This window comes from Argopecten irradians, chromosome 13 (genome assembly GCF_041381155.1).
Source record: "Argopecten irradians isolate NY chromosome 13, Ai_NY, whole genome shotgun sequence".
In the NCBI taxonomy this organism is placed as follows: Eukaryota; Metazoa; Mollusca; class Bivalvia; order Pectinida; family Pectinidae; genus Argopecten; species Argopecten irradians.
The window spans coordinates 21,660,719-21,679,266 of NC_091146.1; the positions used below are offsets into that span (position 1 = coordinate 21,660,719).

Below are 18,548 nucleotides of genomic sequence, written 5' to 3' on the forward strand. Positions count from 1 at the left end.
TATATTTGTAATTTCTGGGAAATGGAAAGTTAGAAGAGGTTCTAAAATCTGTTGATTAATTTTGTTATGCATGGATAGGAGGGACGGAAAGAGAATATATTTATTGTGACGAGTGTAACATACATTTCGGAGAAAACAATGTGAATTGCGCCAATGAAATAATGACATCACATCGGATACCTGATGGCAAGGGAGCTAACTCTGTAATATGCAAAGACAGCATATAGTATTCTTTGCAAAGAAATTAAGGATGTATTCTTGATTCAGATATTTCCCATATGTTTGTATACACATCTGTCTGGACACAACTAGTACTGGCGACCAACTACACCTCCTAAACTATTGGAGGGATATCAACTAAACCTAATGGCAAATATCCATTTACAGTACAGATATGCATAATCTTGATAGTAACAAAACACCCTTTTCAGAGTTTTACCACCCTTTGTTAATAAACGCAGGTAGAAGTTGGCGCCCTGGACAACCATTCTAGTTCATTTTGTCACTCTACACTGAATTCATCCTCATTGTCAGTTTACATTAAATTCATCCTCATTGCCAGTATGCATTAAGTTCATTTTCATTTTCAGTATACATTAAATTCATCCTCATTGTCAGTATACATTATATTCATTCTCGTTTTAAGTATACATTCAATTCTTCCTCATTGTCCGTATACATTAGATTCATCTCATCATTGTCAGTATACATTAAATTCATCCTCATTGTCCGTATACATTATATTCATTCTCGTTTTCGGTTTACATTAAATTCATCCTCATTGTTAGTTTACATTAAATTCATCCTCATTGCAAGTTAACATTACCGGTATATTCATCTCCAATGTCAGTTTACATTAAATTCATCCTCATTAACAGTATACATTAAATTCATCCTCATTGTCAGTTTACATTAAATTCATCTTCATTGCCAGTTTACATTAAATTCATCCTCATTGCCAGTTTGCATTAAATTCATCCTCATAGTCAGTAAACATTACATTCATCCTCATTGCCAGTTTACATTAAATTCATCCTCATTGTCAGTTTATATTTAATTCATCCTCATTTTCTGTTTACATTAAAGTCATCCTAATTGTCAGTTTACATTAAGTTCTTCCTAATTGTCACTACACATTAAACTTGTTCTCAATGCCAGTTTACGTTCAATTCATCCTCATTGCCAGTTTACATTAAATTCATCCTCATTGCCAGTTTGCATTAAATTCATCCTCATAGTCAGTAAACATTACATTCATCCTCATTGCCAGTTTACATTAAATTCATCCTCATTGTCAGTTTATATTTAATTCATCCTCATTTTCTGTTTACATTAAAGTCATCCTAATTGTCAGTTTACATTAAGTTCTTCCTAATTGTCACTACACATTAAACTTGTTCTCAATGCCAGTTTACGTTCAATTCATCCTCATTGTCTGTATACATTAAATTCATCCTTATTGTCAGTTTACGTTGAATTCATCCTCATTGTAATCTTACATTAAATTATCCTCATTATTCACTATACATTAAATCCATCTTCATTGTCAGTATACATTAAATTCATCCTCATTGTCAGTTTACATTAAATTCGTCCTCATTGGCAGTATACATTAATTCATCCTCATTGCCAGTTTACACTTAATTCATCCTCATTGTCTGTATACATTAAATTCATCCTAATTGGCAGTATACATTAAATTCATTAATCATTGTCACTATACATTAAATTCATCCTCATTGGCAGTATACATTAAATTCATCCTAATTGACAGTATACATTAAATTCATCATCATTGTCACTATGCATTAACTTCCTCCTCATTGGCAGTATACATTAAATTCATCCTAATTGGCAGTATACATTAAATTCATCCTCAATGTCAGTTTACATTAAATTCATCCTCATTGTTTATTTACCTTAAATTCATCCTCATTGTCAGTTAACGTTAAATTCATCCAAATTAAGTTATCCTCATTAGCCAGTATACGTTAAATTCATACTCAATGTCAATATACATTAAATTCATTGCATTGCCAGCTTGCATTAGATTCATTCAATTGTCAGTTTACATTATGTTCATCATCATTGTCACTTTACATTAAATTCATCCTCATTGCCAGTTTACATTAAATTCATCCTCATTTCAGTTTACGTTATATTCATCCTTATTGTCTGTATACATTAAATTCATCCTCAATGTCAGTTTACATTAAATTCATCCTCATTGTTAGTTTACCTTAAATTCATCCTCATTGTCAGTTAACGTTAAATTCATCCAAATTAAGTTATCCTCATTAGCCAGTATACATTAAATTCATACTCAATGTCAATATACATTAAATTCATTGCATTGTCAGCTTGCATTAGATTCATTCAATTGTCAGTTTACATTATGTTCATCATCATTGTCACTTTACATTAAATTCATCCTCATTGCCAGTTTACATTAAATTCATCCTCATTGTCAGTTTACGTTATATTCATCCTTATTGTCTGTATACATTAAATTCATCCTCAATGTCAGTTTACATTAAATTCATCCTCATTGTCAGTTTACCTTAAATTCATCCTCATTGTCAGTTAACGTTAAATTCATCCAAATTAAGTTATCCTCATTAGCCAGTATACATTAAATTCATACTCAATGTCAATATACATTAAATTCATTGCATTGCCAGCTTGCATTAGATTCATTCAATTGTCAGTTTACATTATGTTCATCCTCATTGTCACTTTACATTAAATTCATCCTCATTGCCAGTTTACATTTAATTCATCCTCATTGTCAGTTTACGTTCAATTCATCCTTATTGTCTGTATACATTAAATTCATCCTCATTGTCAGTTTACATTAAATTCATCCTCATTGTCAGTTTACATTAAATTCGTCCTCATTGGCAGTATACATTAATTCATCCTCATTGCCAGTTTACACTTTAATTCATCCTCATTGTCTGTATACATTAAATTCATCCTAATTGGCAGTATACATTAAATTCATTAATCATTGTCACTATACATTAAATTCATCCTCATTGGCAGTATACATTAAATTCATCCTAATTGACAGTATACATTAAATTCATCATCATTGTCACTATGCATTAAATTCATCCTCATTGGCAGTATATATTAAATTCATCCTAATTGGCAGTATACATTAAATTCATCCTCAATGTCAGTTTACATTAAATTCATCCTCATTGTTTGTTTACCTTAAATTCATCCTCATTGTCAGTTAACATTAAATTCATCCAAATTAAGTTATCCTCATTAGCCAGTATACATTAAATTCATACTCAATGTCAATATACATTAAATTCATTGCATTGCCAGCTTGCATTAGATTCATTCAATTGTCAGTTTACATTATGTTCATCCTCATTGTCACTTTACATTAAATTCATCATCAATGTCAGTTTACATTAAATTCATCCTAATTATCTGTATGCATTAAATTCATACTCAATGTCAATATACATTAAATTCATCATCATTGCTAGTTTGCATTATATTCATCCCAATTGCCAGTTTACACAAGATTCATCCTTATAGTCTGTATACATTAAATTCATCCTCATTTTCAGTTTATGTTAAATTCACCCTCATTGTCAATTTTAAAATATCTTCATTAGTCAGAATACATAAAATTCATACTCAATATTAAGTATACATTAAGGTCATCCTCATTGTCTGTATACATTAAATTCATCCTCATTGTCACTATACATTAAATTCATCCCCATTGTCACTATACGTTAAATTCATCTTCGAGGTCAGTTTACATTAAATTCATTCTCATTGTCACTTTACATTATGTACATCCTCATTGTCACTTTAAATTTATCCTCAATGACAGTTTACATTAAATTCATCCTCATTGTCTGTATACATTAAATTCATCCTCATTGTCAGTTTACGTTTAATTATCCTCATTAGTCAGTATACGTTAAATTCATACTCATAGTCACTATACATTAAAATCATCTTCATTGTCATTATACATTAAATTCATCCTCATTGTCACTATACATCTAATTCATCCTTAATGTCAGTTTACATTAAATTCATCCTCATTTTCAGTTTACGTTAAATTTTCCTCATTGTCAGTTTACATTTAATCCATTCATTTTGTCAGTATACATTAAATTCATCCTCATTGCCAGTTTACATTATATTCATTGTCAGTATACATTAAATTCATCCTCATTGCCAGTTTACATTATATTCATCCTTGTCAGTATACATTAATCTTCAGAGGCAGTTCACAATCAATTCATTCGCAGTTTAAGGGCACAAGAAAATCATGCTCACTACCGGTTTATTCTTTTCAGCGATTGTATGATATAAAGATAATGACCCTTTGTAATGTACCAACACAAAACTTACATTTTTTCCAGTGACTGATCTGTCGACTTCTTTTCCTAATATACATATGCATTAAAAAGAAAGCAAAAACTTGTATTTTATAAATCAAGGATTTTTATTCAGTTTGTGAATATTATACAAATCTTTGACAATTGATATACGTTTTGTATAAATATATATGATACAAATTTTCAAAATGAATATACAATTACTCTCTATATAAATCTGTCGTACCATAGCACACTCACATTGGACTGATAATGACATATGTACACATCTATAATACATTTGGAACACTACATTTCATGTACAGCAATATGTTTTGACTTCCAACCTCCATGTGAAAGCTCTTGGTGAAAATCAAATTCAAATGTAGAAATGAAATAAATATCACTGAATTCTTCTTCAGTCTAGAGCGTGAAGGATACATTGATTTTTAATTCAAATATATGAATGACATCATTTTCTAGCACAAATTTTAGTAATAAATCTTTATTTTATAAAATATTATTTTGCATGAACAGGTCTCGTCTCACTTTCTTTTAATGGAAATGATATATTTAGATTGATTTACCACATAGATAAGGGAAGAATAGCATCCCATTTAAAATAGCAGCATGTCTTGTATTTCGTGTATGGTCAGGTTGATATCAAGTCATTATCTGAAAACGATATCGACCGAGATTGGTACCCCCAATAACGTAAAAAACCTCAATCAAAAGGCTTTAAACAACGCAGGACTATGTACATAATATTACATTAAATAAAGAGAGGATTTCGTATACAGACCTGAAGCGAACATCCAGAAAGTTTTTATGATACCAAAAGTATCATTAGTATGGAGATAAGCATTACAACGTGTATGCTATCTTGTTTTTATCAATTTCTACAACTTAATAGTTGATGAATAGAGGGTAACTAATATTACCAAAAATAATGTATGCAAATGAAATTACATAAAATGTTTAAGACGATATTAAGTTTTTAAAGGCACATGGAATAGTGATCCGTCTTCATGCTATCAAAAGTTTACTTACATCGAGACAATATTTGCATTTGCATGAATATCTGTAACATATTAGAACATAAAACATTCATGAGTGTAATTTCTTTTCTTCAAATTATATTATCCATTGATCAAATTGATCTAATAAAATATACGAAGACTTAGAACAAAAAATAATAATACTTGTACCATCATCAAAACAACCTAAAATACATATTTCAATAGAAATACACTGAGTTAGACAGAATTAAACAAATGCTTCAGATCTTGTTAGAAAAAGAGAAATCTCCGACAGATAAGAGAAATCTCCGACGGATAAGAGAAATCTCCGACAGATATTACTGATATACACTTATATAAAGTGATATATAATATGTATATTGAACATACCAACGTGTACATTTATTTTGATCATGATCAATACTAAGATGGCATAAGTCAAAAATGCTGCATCAGCTACACACACCATTCATATACATAGTATCCAAGAGACTTCGTTCCATATTGTAAACTTATTTTGATTTTGAAAAATTTGGAGACAGGATAATACAGAGAAGTTTAATTTATTCAGTTTCCTTAAATCCATTGAATCCATCAACAAAACAATTACCACCACAAAATGTGTCGCTTTATCGTTTCATCACCTCGATATTTCTTTAAAAGAAATGTTTGAATATAACGTTGTTTTTGGTAGGGAAATGTGTTAGAGTAACCATTGCATAATCTTTTGATACAAAACAATAACTGTCAAACTTTGAACATGCTGAACAATTAAATAAACATATAAATCATCACTTTTGACATAGAATGTTTTATACATATAGGAATGCTATCAATGTTTGCATCCATTCACATGAGACAGGACCTGATGTAAATGGGTAATGTAAGTAAATAATAACACAACGTTCTTTCCTATATTAGGAAATAAATGAGACACGTACTGCATTAAACATGCATAGATGAGAGACAATGAATATTGATGAGACATACAAAGGATTCATTCAACGATGGTATCCATGATATTTATATGAATATCGTACATAGGAAATATTCGTAATTAGTGCTTATCTTCATATCAACTTCAGAACCAAGCCGAGACGTTCTATAGTCCCCATTGCAATACATGTACACTGAGTGCTACATTTTATTATGAGACGATGGAAAATGACTGAAACATAAAATGTCCCCATCTTTATCGCTATATTTTAAGTTTTCTCTTAAATCAACTAGATTTTTGTAATATCATATTTTCTTTCAAAATCGAACACATTTTGAACCACACAAATGTCAAAATATTATGCATAGGGTATTGCATACCTTGTTTTAGGTTGTTTGTATATCTTATTCAGCAAAATAAATTGTTACATAAAAGCACATTGACACGAAAGTACACGTGGTATAAATTGCAGTCTCGTTTTCATTTCAAGCGAGAACTAATTTACTGGCGCGGAAAAAAAATCGCTCACACAAGAAACACTGCAATACCAAGGAAACATCTTATGATCATGTAAAATATTCCCAGGTCTATTTCCAAGGAACAGATCAGGAAAAATATTTCTTCAGTGGTCATATCGTTAATATGTTAGCAACACTCCTATCATGAAAAGTGAAGATCAATTGACAACAAGGCTAGGTCATAACACATGGATCTATATATAGTAACACATTGATCTATATATAGTAATACATGGATCTATATATAGTAACACATGGATCTATATATATAGTAACACATGGATCTGTATATAGTAACACATTGATACTGATCGGCTTGATCACGAGAAAAAAAATACATATATATACACTTTAATAATGTTAACATTTGGAATGTAAGAAGCAGAATATTGCATAGATAATATCATGGCAGATTTCAACACAAAAATCCTTTCTGTTCTTTATATGTGATAACGTTTCCTTTACAACACACAGTTGTCCATAGAATCATATCACAACATCCTACCAAAATTGTCAAATATCTTTTCCAGATATATAGATATTCAAATGTAAGTGTCAGAAAATCATTATGATTGTTGACAACTTTTTATTTCGTTACGCCTTGTCATAATTGTATCATTATAAAAAGTCAAATACATGACTGGGTTTTGTTATCTTTAAGGAGAACAAAAATAAAGATGTGTTTTTTTGTTAGTTTAAACTCGAAAGCTTTGTGTTATGTTCGTAATAGACTTCACAAAATCTAAATATAATTATCACATAATCCGTTATACAGTTTCTCTATAAGGCAACATACGCTAGTTATACAAGCTATACTGGCCTAGCTTTCTTGACCGCTCTCACTGAATTTTATCCGTTTCCACACATTCACTTTTTTACATCTTCACACATTTTAAGAACACTCATATCGTACTCCTATATTACTCATGGTTCATAACTTGCGCGCACATGCACTTGATGAACCTCAATATGTATTGGAAATAGCTATATGGTCATCATTTGTAAACACTGCATCTGTAGTCATCCATCTCCACATCGATACGCCTGCAAATTCATTGTCAATTATGCATGTTTAAACCAAATCATGCATATTCATTTCATCATACATTTGCATAATGTAAATTAATTCCCAGGTGCGATTGTCCATTGCTTTATTCCGGCATTATTACAACTTTTGTTGACGATCAGACAGTCGTGTAGTTAAAAAGGAATATCACATTCACTTTTTTGACATTTGATGCTTTGTATTGAGTTTTTGATGACGTAATGCCTACATCAGTTTGACATGACGTCACCGTTCCAATCCACACGATCCATCCCATAATATCATTGTACATACATCTTTCCTAACAGAAATGATACATGATAGGCGATAATGAATGACTTCATGGCGATAAATGTCAATTAATTAATTAATACTAATTGATATACTATAGTCTCGTTTCCCACGTTTCTGAGAATGCGTCGAAAATGGTCTGTGTATCACCTCCTTCGACAAATATTCTTCTGGAATTTCCTAAACCGTTCACGGGTCGCCTTCCATTGACACCCTTCGCCTGCAACAGATAGACATATACGAACTCAACTTAAGGAATTAGATAGCAGAAATTGTCAATGCTGTCTCAAATTACGACGTAAATGTGATATACCAAAGAAATTCATTCATAGCATTTAATTAATCAAGCGACATTGTTATTTCATCGCTAGCGTTCATATACCCCGCAACAACAACAAAGAACACATATTTCACTAGAAAGTACATGTTGAATGATTAAATTTGCGCAATTTGACATCCTGGTTAACTATATAACGACTTAAAATTGATTGCCTAACTGGCATAATGTGTACAATGGTGTTTTATTTTGTTAGTATACACACAAGTGTATTTTCATCCAAGAATATTCTTAAGCGAGTCGAAAAACCTCACGAAAAAGCATAAAAAGGTTAGATATCGAGACATTTTGGATAATCTGGTTACATTTTGGAATAATTAATAATGGATTCTTATAAGAAAGTGTTTCAGTCGATGATACATCAAAGACGTATTTGATGATCGGGTTACTGTGTTAATATAGCAACTCAGAAAGTGTTAAGATTATAAAGGCAATAAAAGAGTTTAATGATGTTGAATGTCAGACAACGCTTCTATTGTTATGTGCATCGTCTATATGTTTGTGACTAGTAAACTTTAAATACTTATCTATACTACTATTATGAAATATAACCTAACGAGTTAATGCTATAAGAGACTACAGTAGATTATTCAATAGACCAATCATCATCTTCAATTACGTTATTTCTTCTTTGCTATTTTTTTTATGTTGTCATCCTTTTTTTAGAAAGACACATTTGCCATTTAGCGCCAATGACATGTCTAAAAATGATTAAAACGCCATATCATACAATTAATTCAAAAGTATGATTGCACGAGCTCACGATAAATAAATTATATGAAACAAATGTTCGGAATTCAGTAAATATTGTACAATTCCTCGAGGAGAAGGACTTTCACAAAGTAACAGCCTATCCTTCCTTAACTCTTCCGATCCTAAACATTCTACGCTGTGAAATCAATTCACCAACTCGTTCTACTAAAAGAGTGAACTGTTGTCATGGTACATGTATTATGGTCAGTAAGATTTATTATGAAATTGAAATATACATCTGTAGTGTTAATCATATTCATCATCACAAAAGCAGATAACAATTTATAAGTGATGTTTAAACTGATAAAACGCCTCTTTTCAAACTCATCTGATGTCTGTAACGCAACTACAATAAACCAAGTATTTTTGTCTTCATTTCACGTTTTGCAGATATTTGATTTAACGATTTACAATTAAGATTTCACGATTAACACTTCAAATTTCATCATATACAATTCGAAATTCACGATATACAATTTAAATTTCACGTTTCATAATTTAAATTTCACCATTTACAACTTAAATTTCACCATATACTATTTTAATTTCGCCATAGGTACATTTTCAATTCCACCATACACAATTCACATTTCAGCATATGTACGATTTAAATTCCACCATATACAATTTGAATTTCACCATATACAATTTAATTTCACGACATAAAATTTTCATTATTTACAATTTAAAAGCTCTTTTGTACCTGTTTCCACGGTGATCAATGATTGCGAACTTTGATTGACCACAAAATACATGAAATGAAGTCGCACATGAAAATAAATTGGTTTAGATTTACCTCACAAACGTCATTGAAAGATAAGATTAGATTAGTCATGGTATTAGGGTGTATGTCAATGGCAGCTAGGAAAATGAGGCGAGTTAGGAGTGAGACTGTCTCAATGTGTTGCTGAAGGAAAACATCATGTTAGACGAAGAGCATCGACATGTGCTAGATTACAAGATCAGAAAAGAAAAGTATTTTGTTAAATGTATACATACTGTAAAACTGGTATATCAGATACGTTATGAAAGAAGGCGAAAAGAAAAGATGGAAATGACATTATTTATGAAAACACAGCCACCAGAGGATATTGTTTATTATTGTTATATACTTCTGTTTAAAATTTGGTCATTTAATTAACGATGACTTAGATGGTTGATGTTTCCATATACAAATCAAATATTCTTAAAATGATAAAAAAAGCAAAACCAGTACACAATTTTAACATATAAAACGAAAGAAAACGGAATGGGTGGCTGTGTCGCAAAAGACATCCCAGAATATCTAGAATATGACATGCATTCCTCTTAAACATTCTGGGATGTTATACATTACAGAATACCATGATAGATTTCCACACCAGATGTATATTTCAATCCCCATAGAACGTGTTAGTAAAGTCTGCTGATGTTATGTTATGTCTCAACACATACTTACACATTGGTTGTTTCATAGTGGTGTAGTTTTACTCTGACGAAAATACAAAACGATTTCCCATACAATAAACCATATACACGTACAAACAACATGCTCCTATGACACATTTTAATATTACAATGCATTGGTATATTTTTGTTTCACATTTTGAATATTGCTATTCTAAAAGGACGTCAGAAAATATCGCTAAAAAGGAATTTCATTATTAAAGAGATTCATTTATATTTTGAAATTGAATTTTTCTAAAATAACTCTTGGAGTCTCCATTGTCATTGCTTTGTCGATTATTAACCCTCCACCAAATATCGAATTCCATTGTTAGTTTGTTTTATGAACTTGACTGTTTTAACTCTATTGATATTTTAAATTCACAAGGCCCTCCATAATTTAACTTCGGTCCAAGAACATGAACCACATCGAAAACATTTATGTAATTAGCTGTCTCTATCAATTGAATGATATTGAAAATTCAAACAACAAAATGTGTTACCAGACTTCTTTGCACATTATTTATCGCTAAAACAATACACATGTGCTCACATATCTGACACGTGTGCTCACATATCTGACACGTGTGCTCACATATCTGACAATATCATAGACAGTCAGTGTTAATCACAAATCGCTCACCAGTCATGCTCAGGGTGTTTACAAACTCCCAACCCAGGTGTAATACATAGATTATTATACCATAATATTCACTTAAACACAACTTTATCTGGGCCCAATTTCATGAATATATACCTCAATTTTAAGGAATTCTTTCACTTTCGATTCCCCATAGAAAAGCATTAAATAAGTTAAGATAAAAATCCTAAGTGAAGGAGACTTCCTTAAATCAGTAATGCTTTCCTAAGGATAATTTTAAGTTAAAGGATTCCAATAATTTAAGTAATGTTCGTGACACTGGGCCCTGTATGTATTGAATAGTAAGGAAATGTAATATTTTAATCATAAACGTTTAAGCTTTCGGTATCGCAGGATATATAGGGGTTTGTAGCTATATAGCGGTGTATGCCAGATGATTATTAATTAGGAATTCCAGGAGACATATTCAAAAGCATATTGTGTTAATGGGAAATGGATTTCATACCTGACAATGGTATCTAAACATTACTACCTGTTGAATAGGGATTTTGGAAATACATACATATTCTTTATTATTGAAGTTTATAAATGGCTTAAACTGATATAATCTGCTATTCTGTGAACGCGATAAAGCTCTAAAAAGTGTTATATTTTTTTATTATTCATCTTTTATAAGCAATTCCAGACATTATCTAAATATGTTGTTATCGACTTCCAAAAATGCGTATTGGCTCGTGTTAAGACAACAAAAAATAGCTTGAATTAAGAAACGCACAATTTTTTTCTAATCTTTAGATTGACTAGTTAACACCTCTCAAATTATTTAAGTTTGCTAGTTCGTTGATTTCGAATCCTGCATTTGATTGGATAAGCAATGTCTATAAATATAATAAGTTATCAACTTACCGGATCCGCTCCATTAGCGGTTTGTAAATCATTATTTGATAAATTGAAGAACTGCACGGGCTGTTTCCCGTCAATTTCTGTTGATTGAGCTAATTTATTATCGTATGCAAATTCATTGTCGGAGTTTCCCGCCCAACTCCGACGGTAATCTATATCATCCGGATCTTCAGGCAGGCGGTATTTCTGCTTCGTGTGTCGTCGTGAACACTGAAAGTTACATGAGCCAATTACTTAATCATTACGTTCTTTTGTGCCTCTTTTAATCAAATAATACAATGTTTTCCTTGATTATTGAAGTTACTAGTTTGTCAGTAATTATTCACAGATACATAAAAAATGGATATCATAGCATTGACTTGAAAGTTCAAAGAGACAAATCTTAATATTAGCTGAAAATAACTTCAAACTAATTGAAATAAGATCATAAGGGAGAAAATTATCATTTTTTCAATGGGAGATAACTTTTATGTTAAGAGGAGGCAACTGTAATGTAAAGGGAGATAACTTACCAGAATACAGATCATTGCTATGAGGAAGAGGAGGACTACAGATCCACAGGCTATTACGGCTATGGCCCAGTTAGGGAAGCCTTCAGCAAGGACAGGAGTAACTGGAGTGGTGACCGGTGTTATTATAACTGTAAAATAGAAATAAATCGAACTCAATTTACGTTCCCCAGCTTCTCCTAAACAGTATTGCCATTCAACGACGGCTTCCTCGATGGTTGTTTACGTGTAGTAAACGTTCGTTTGTACTACATACTGTACTGTGCAATCTCATCAACGCATAAGGATGAGGCCAGTGAGCGGGGTAATATACACCATCATAATTTACTTATAACTGGTCCAGTCCAAACGGATGAGGCTTGATTCATCATAGAGATATACTGTATACGCGGGCATTTACGCCAGGGCGAATTTTCACTTAATACGCGAAAACATTTTACCGCTCTATCTTATTCCGCGCGTTAAATTTTTTAAATATATTGATTTTGTTACCAAAAGTCGGTAGTAATTTCAATAGCTGAATGTTTACTTTTGCAGCTTGCGCAATAAGACTCTCGCGAAAACATTCACGCTTTGAGTAAACGTCAGGATACACCAAAATAGATACTAAAAGCAAAAGGCTTAAAATGAAATAAAAACAATAAAGAAACATAGAACTTATGAACATATAACGTTCAGGATGGCACTGAGCTTCCGAGGTGACATCACAGACAAAGGACGATTCCATTATAACTATGGGGTAGACCACTTACCGTCGTGAGAGATAGATGTTTTGTCTACAGTGAACCCGCCCAGACTTCCGTCCGACACAGCTGACGTCATAACTCGGTCCATGTCGGCGGAGGTGACGGGTACTGATCCAGATAACTTGACCGTGTAATCAACAATTACACTTCCTTGTCTGAAACCGAAAAGAAATAAACATGGACAGTTCGTTAAAATTTAAAAATTCATATGTTTTGTACATTAAATTGTTACAATATGTCTTTGGTAAAGTATGACGCTAATGCTAAATATCAATATTTCTTTGTATGTTTATCTTTTCAGGAGGGACTATCTAAAGAGCAAACATTGAATTGGAGTAAGCAGTAGTTATATCGGAGGACAAATGTGCAAAATATACAGCATTGCTATAACTTCAGCTGCAAATTCTAACATCTACAGTAAACAAAACATAAATGACAGTAGAATATGTTTTATTTGTTTGTTTGTAAACGTCCTATTAAAGCCAGGGTCATGTAAGGACGGCCTCCCATGTGTATGCGGTGTGTAGTGTGTATGCAATTGGGATACTGCGTATGTTCTTGTACAGTGGAACTAGTACTGATGCCCTTTTCACTCGGGATATATATTAATCTTAAGTGATCATCCAAGAAAAGGCTTTTGATGACAAATATAAGTTATCTCTTTTTTCGTTGAAAATACTAATTTTAATGTATATGCTTACCTAAATTGGTCAATGACAACCGAGTCGAATCTGTCAACGTAGGCGACTAAGTATACAGCCTCCAGCTGAAATAGTCAATCATATATATATATTGAAATATCAATTCATTGTACAGCAAATTAATAAACACTTTATTTGATGAAGATCCAAACAGATAGTTTTTCACAGTATCTATTACACCACAGAATCAAAACGTACCTCGGGCTGGACTTGGTCACGTAGGTTTATGAATTGATTTGATGTTTTATCCGAAAGTTCTTGATTCCAGACTGCCCCGTCCGTGATTCTGATAATACCCCTCGCTTGAGTTGTTGGAGCTTGAGTTGTTGGCGCTTGTGTTGTAGAAGCTTGTGTTGTCGGAGCTTGTGTTGTTGGAGATTGGGTGGTTGGAGCTTGGGTTGTTGGAGCTTGGGTTGTTGTTGGAGCTTGTGTTGTTGGCGCTTGTGTGGTTGGCGCTTGAGTTGTTGGGGCTTGAGTGGTTGGAGCTTGTGTGGTCGGGGCTTGTGTGGTTGGCGCTTGTGTGGTTGGCGCTTGAGTTGTTGGAGCTTGTGTGGTCGGGGATTGTGTGGTTGGCGCTTGAGTTGTTGGAGCTTGAGTTGTTGGAGCTTGTGTGGTCGGGGCTTGTGTGGTTGGCGCTTGAGTTGTTGGAGCTTGTGTGGTCGGGGCTTGTGTGGTTGGCGCTTGAGTTGTTGGAGCTTGTGTTGTCGGAGCTTGTGTTGTTGGAGCTTGAGTTGTTGGCGCTTGTGTTGTAGAAGCTTTTGTTGTTTGAGATTGGGTGGTTGGAGCTTGGGTTGTTGGAGCTTGTGTTATTGTTGGAGCTTGTGTTGTTGGCGCTTGTGTGGTTGGCGCTTGAGTTGTTGGAGCTTGTGTGGTCGGGGCTTGTGTGGTTGGCGCTTGAGTTGTTGGAGCTTGTGTTGTCGGAGCTTGTGTTGTTTGAGCTTGAGTTGTTGGCGCTTGTGTTGTAGAAGCTTGTGTTGTTGGAGATTGGGTGGTTGGAGATTGGGTTGTTGGAGCTTGTGTTGTTGTTGGAGCTTGTGTTGTTGTTGGCGCTTTTGTGGTTGGCGCTTGAGTTGTTGGGGCTTGCGTTGTTGGCGCTTGTGTGGTTGGGGCTTGAGTTGTTGGCGCTTGTGTTGTTTGCGCTTTAGTTGTTGGTGCTTGTGTGGTTGGAGCTTGTGTGGTCGGGGCTTGTGTGGTTAGAGCTTGTGTTGCATTTTGTGTGGTTGGCGCTTGTGTAGATGGAGCTTGTGTAGTTGGCGCTTGTGTGGATGGAGCTTGTGTTGTAGGAGCTTGTGTTGTAGTTTGTGTGGTTGGAGCTTGAGTAGTTGGAGCTTGGGTGGATGGAGCCATAGTTACATTTGGAGTGATTGGAGCTTGCGTGGTTGGAGCTTGTGTAGTGGGAGCTTCTGTTGTATTTTGTGTAGTTGGAGCATCAGTAGATGGAGCTTGGGTTGATGGAGCTTGAGTAGATGGAGCTTGTGTTGTAGGAACTTGTGTTACTTTTTGTGTGGTTGTAGCGTCAGAAGTCGGACCTTGTGTGGATGGAGCTTGTGTGGATGTAGCTTGGGTTACAATTGGTGAGGTTGGAGCTTGTGTGCTTGGAGCTTGTGTTACATTTTGTGTGTTTGGAGCTTGTGTAGTTGGAGATTGGGTGCTTGGAGCTTGTGTTGCATTTTGTGTGGTTGGAGCGTCAGTTGATGGAGCTTGTGTGGATGGAGCTTGTGTGCTCGCAGCTAGTGTTGCATTTTGTGTGGTTGGAGCTTGTGTAGTTGGAGCTTGTGTGGTTGGAGCTTGTGTTGCATTTTGTGTGGTTGGAGCTTGTGTAGTTGGAGCTTGTGTGGTTGGAGCTTGTGTTGCATTTTGTGTGGTTGGAATTTGTGTAGTTGGAGCTTGTGTGCTTGGAGCTTGTGTTGCATTTTGTGTGGTTGGGGCGTCAGTAGTTGGACTTTGTGTGGATGAAGCTTGTGTGCTTGGAGCTTGTGTGCTTGGAGCTTGTGTTGCATTTGGTGTGGTTGGAGCGTCAGTAGATGGGGCTTGTGTGGATATAGCTTGAGTTACATTTGGAGAGGTTGGAGCTTGTGTGCTTGGAGCTTGTGTTGCATTTTGTGTGGTCGGAGCGTCAGTAGATGGAGCTTGTGTAGTTGGAGCTTGTGTGCTTGGAGCTTGTGTTGCATTTTGTGTGGTCGGAGCGTCAGTAGATGGAGCTGGTGTAGTTGGAGCTTGTGTGCTTGGAGCTTGTGTAGTTGGAGCTTGTGTGCTTGGAGCTTGTGTTGCATTTTGTGTGGTCGGAGCGTCAGTAGATGGAGCTTGTGTAGTTGGAGCTTGTGTGCTTGGAGCTTGTGTTGCATTTTGTGTGGACGGAGCGTCAGTAGATGGAGCTTGTGTAGTTGGAGCTTGTGTGCTTGGAGCTTGTGTAGTTGAAGCTTGTGTGCTTGGAGCTTGTGTTACATTTTGTGTGGTCTGAGCATCAGTAGCTTGCGTGGATAGAGCTTGAGTAGTTGGAGCTTGCGTTGAAGGAGCTCGTGTTACATTTTGTGTGGTTGGAGTGTCAGTAGTTGGAGCTTGTGTGGATGGAGCTTGTGTGGATGGAGCTTGGGTTACATTTGGTGAAGTTGGAGCTTGTGTAGTTGGAGCTTGTGTTGTAGGAGCTTGTGTAACATTTTGTGTGGTTGGGGCGTCAGTTGTTGGAGCTTGTGTGGATGGAGCTTGAGTTACATTTGGTGAGGTTGGAGCTTGTGTAGTTGGAGCTTGTGTTACATTTTGCGTTGTTTGAGCTACAGTAGACTGCGCATGGGTAGACGGAGCATGGGTCACTTGAGTTGAACTTGTAATTGCAGCTGGTGTTGTTGGGGGCTGTGAAGTGGGAACAGTAGTGGGTGCTTGAGTTAAAGGAGCCTTTGTTGTAGCATTTTGCGTGGTTGGTGCCTGTGAGGGGGTACTGATAGGTACAGTTGTAGGTGGCATAGGATCGTGTGTTATACGAGTTGTGACTTGCGTGGTTACCGCATGCGTTGTTGGAACTACAGTGGTTGGAGCTATGGTTGTGGGTACTTGCGTTGTTGACACATGTGTTGTTGCATTTTGTGTAGATGGAGCTACTGTTGTTGGAGCATGTGTGGTTGGGGCTTCTGTTATCGGAGCCTGTGTCGTTTGAGAGTGTGTTGTTGGCGCTTGTGTAGTCGATGGTTGTATAGTTGGTACTTGTGATGTTTGAGGCATTGTAGTCGGAACGTGTGTTGTTGCAGTCTGTGTGGTTGGCGCATGTGTTATCGCGGCCTGTGTTGATGAAGCTTCTGTTGATAAAGCTTGCGTTGTCGGTGCCTGTGTTGTTGGAGCTTGTGTTGGAGCTTGTGTTGTTGAAGATTGTGTCGTTGGAGCCTGAGTTGTTGGAGCCTGTGTTGTTGGGGCCTGCGTTGTTGGGGACTGTGTTGTTGGCGCCTGTGTTGTTTGAGCTGGTGTTGTCGGCGCCAGTGTTGTTGAGGCTTGTGTTGTTCGGGCTTGTGTTGTTGGCGCTTGTGATGTTGGAGCCATTGTTGTTGGCGCCTGTGTTGTTGGAGCTTGTGTTGTTGGGACCTTTGTTGTCGGCGCATGTGTTGTTGGAGCCTGTGTTATCGGTGCATGTGTTGTTGGAGCCTGTGTTGTTGGAGCCATTGTTGTTGGCGCCTGTGTGGTTGGAGCTTGTGTTGTTGGGGCCTGTGTTGTCGGCGCATGGGTTGTTGGAGCCTGTGTTGTCGGCGTATGTGTTGTCGGCGTATGTGTTGTTGGCGTATGTGTTGTTGGAGCCATTGTTGTTGGCGCCTGTGTTGTCGGAGACTGTGGTGTTAGAGCCAATGTTGTTGGAGCCATTGTTGTTGGAGCCTGTGTTGTTGAAGCCTGTGTTGTTGGAACCATTGTTGTTGGAGCCTGTGTTGTTGGAGCCACTGTTGTTGGAGCCTGTGTTGTTGGAGCCTGTGTTGTTGGAGCCATTGTTGTTTGAGCCATTGTTGTTGGAGCCTGTGTTGTTGGAGCCATTGTTGTTGGAGCCACTGTTGTTGGAGCCACAGTTGTTGGAGCCATTGTTGTTGGAGCCATTGTTGTTGGAGCCATTGTTGTTGGAGCCTGTGTTGTTGGAGCCATTGTTGTTGGAGCCACTGTTGTTGGAGCCTGTGTTGTTGGAGCCACAGTTGTTGGAGCCATTGTTGTTGGAGCCATTGTTGTTGGGGCTTGTGTTGTTGGAGCCTGAGTTGTCGGTGCTTGTGTTGTTGGAGCCATTGTTGTTGGAGCCATTGTTGTTGGAGCCATTGTTGTTGGAGCCTGTGTTGTTGGAGCCACTGTTGTTGGAGCCTGTTTTGTTGGAGCCTGTGTTGTTGGAGCCTGTGTTGTTGGAGCTGGTGTCATAGATGATGTCGTCGGCATTATTGAAGCATCT

The 18,548-nt window shown here is 35.7% G+C and overlaps 1 protein-coding gene across 3 annotated transcripts in view; it reads right to left on the reverse strand.

Moving 5' to 3' along the window:
* Nucleotides 1-18,548, reverse strand: part of LOC138305885 (mucin-2-like) — a 403,923-nt gene that overhangs the window by 342,160 nt on the left and 43,215 nt on the right. The window contains exons 3-9 of one of the 3 annotated variants that reach the window (XM_069246151.1): nucleotides 16,268-18,546; nucleotides 14,342-16,210; nucleotides 14,144-14,208; nucleotides 13,449-13,597; nucleotides 12,700-12,827; nucleotides 12,191-12,397; nucleotides 4,463-8,388 (exon numbers count right to left, since the gene is read on the reverse strand). In XM_069246151.1, the coding sequence (XP_069102252.1) occupies nucleotides 8,263-8,388; nucleotides 12,191-12,397; nucleotides 12,700-12,827; nucleotides 13,449-13,597; nucleotides 14,144-14,208; nucleotides 14,342-16,210; nucleotides 16,268-18,546 (4,823 nt within the window). In that variant the 3' untranslated portion in view covers nucleotides 4,463-8,262. Of the gene's footprint in view, nucleotides 1-4,462; nucleotides 8,389-10,698; nucleotides 10,730-12,190; nucleotides 12,398-12,699; nucleotides 12,828-13,448; nucleotides 13,598-14,143; nucleotides 14,209-14,341; nucleotides 18,547-18,548 lie in introns of those variants that run through there. The other 2 variants (XM_069246153.1, XM_069246150.1) reach the window with 2 other exon arrangements.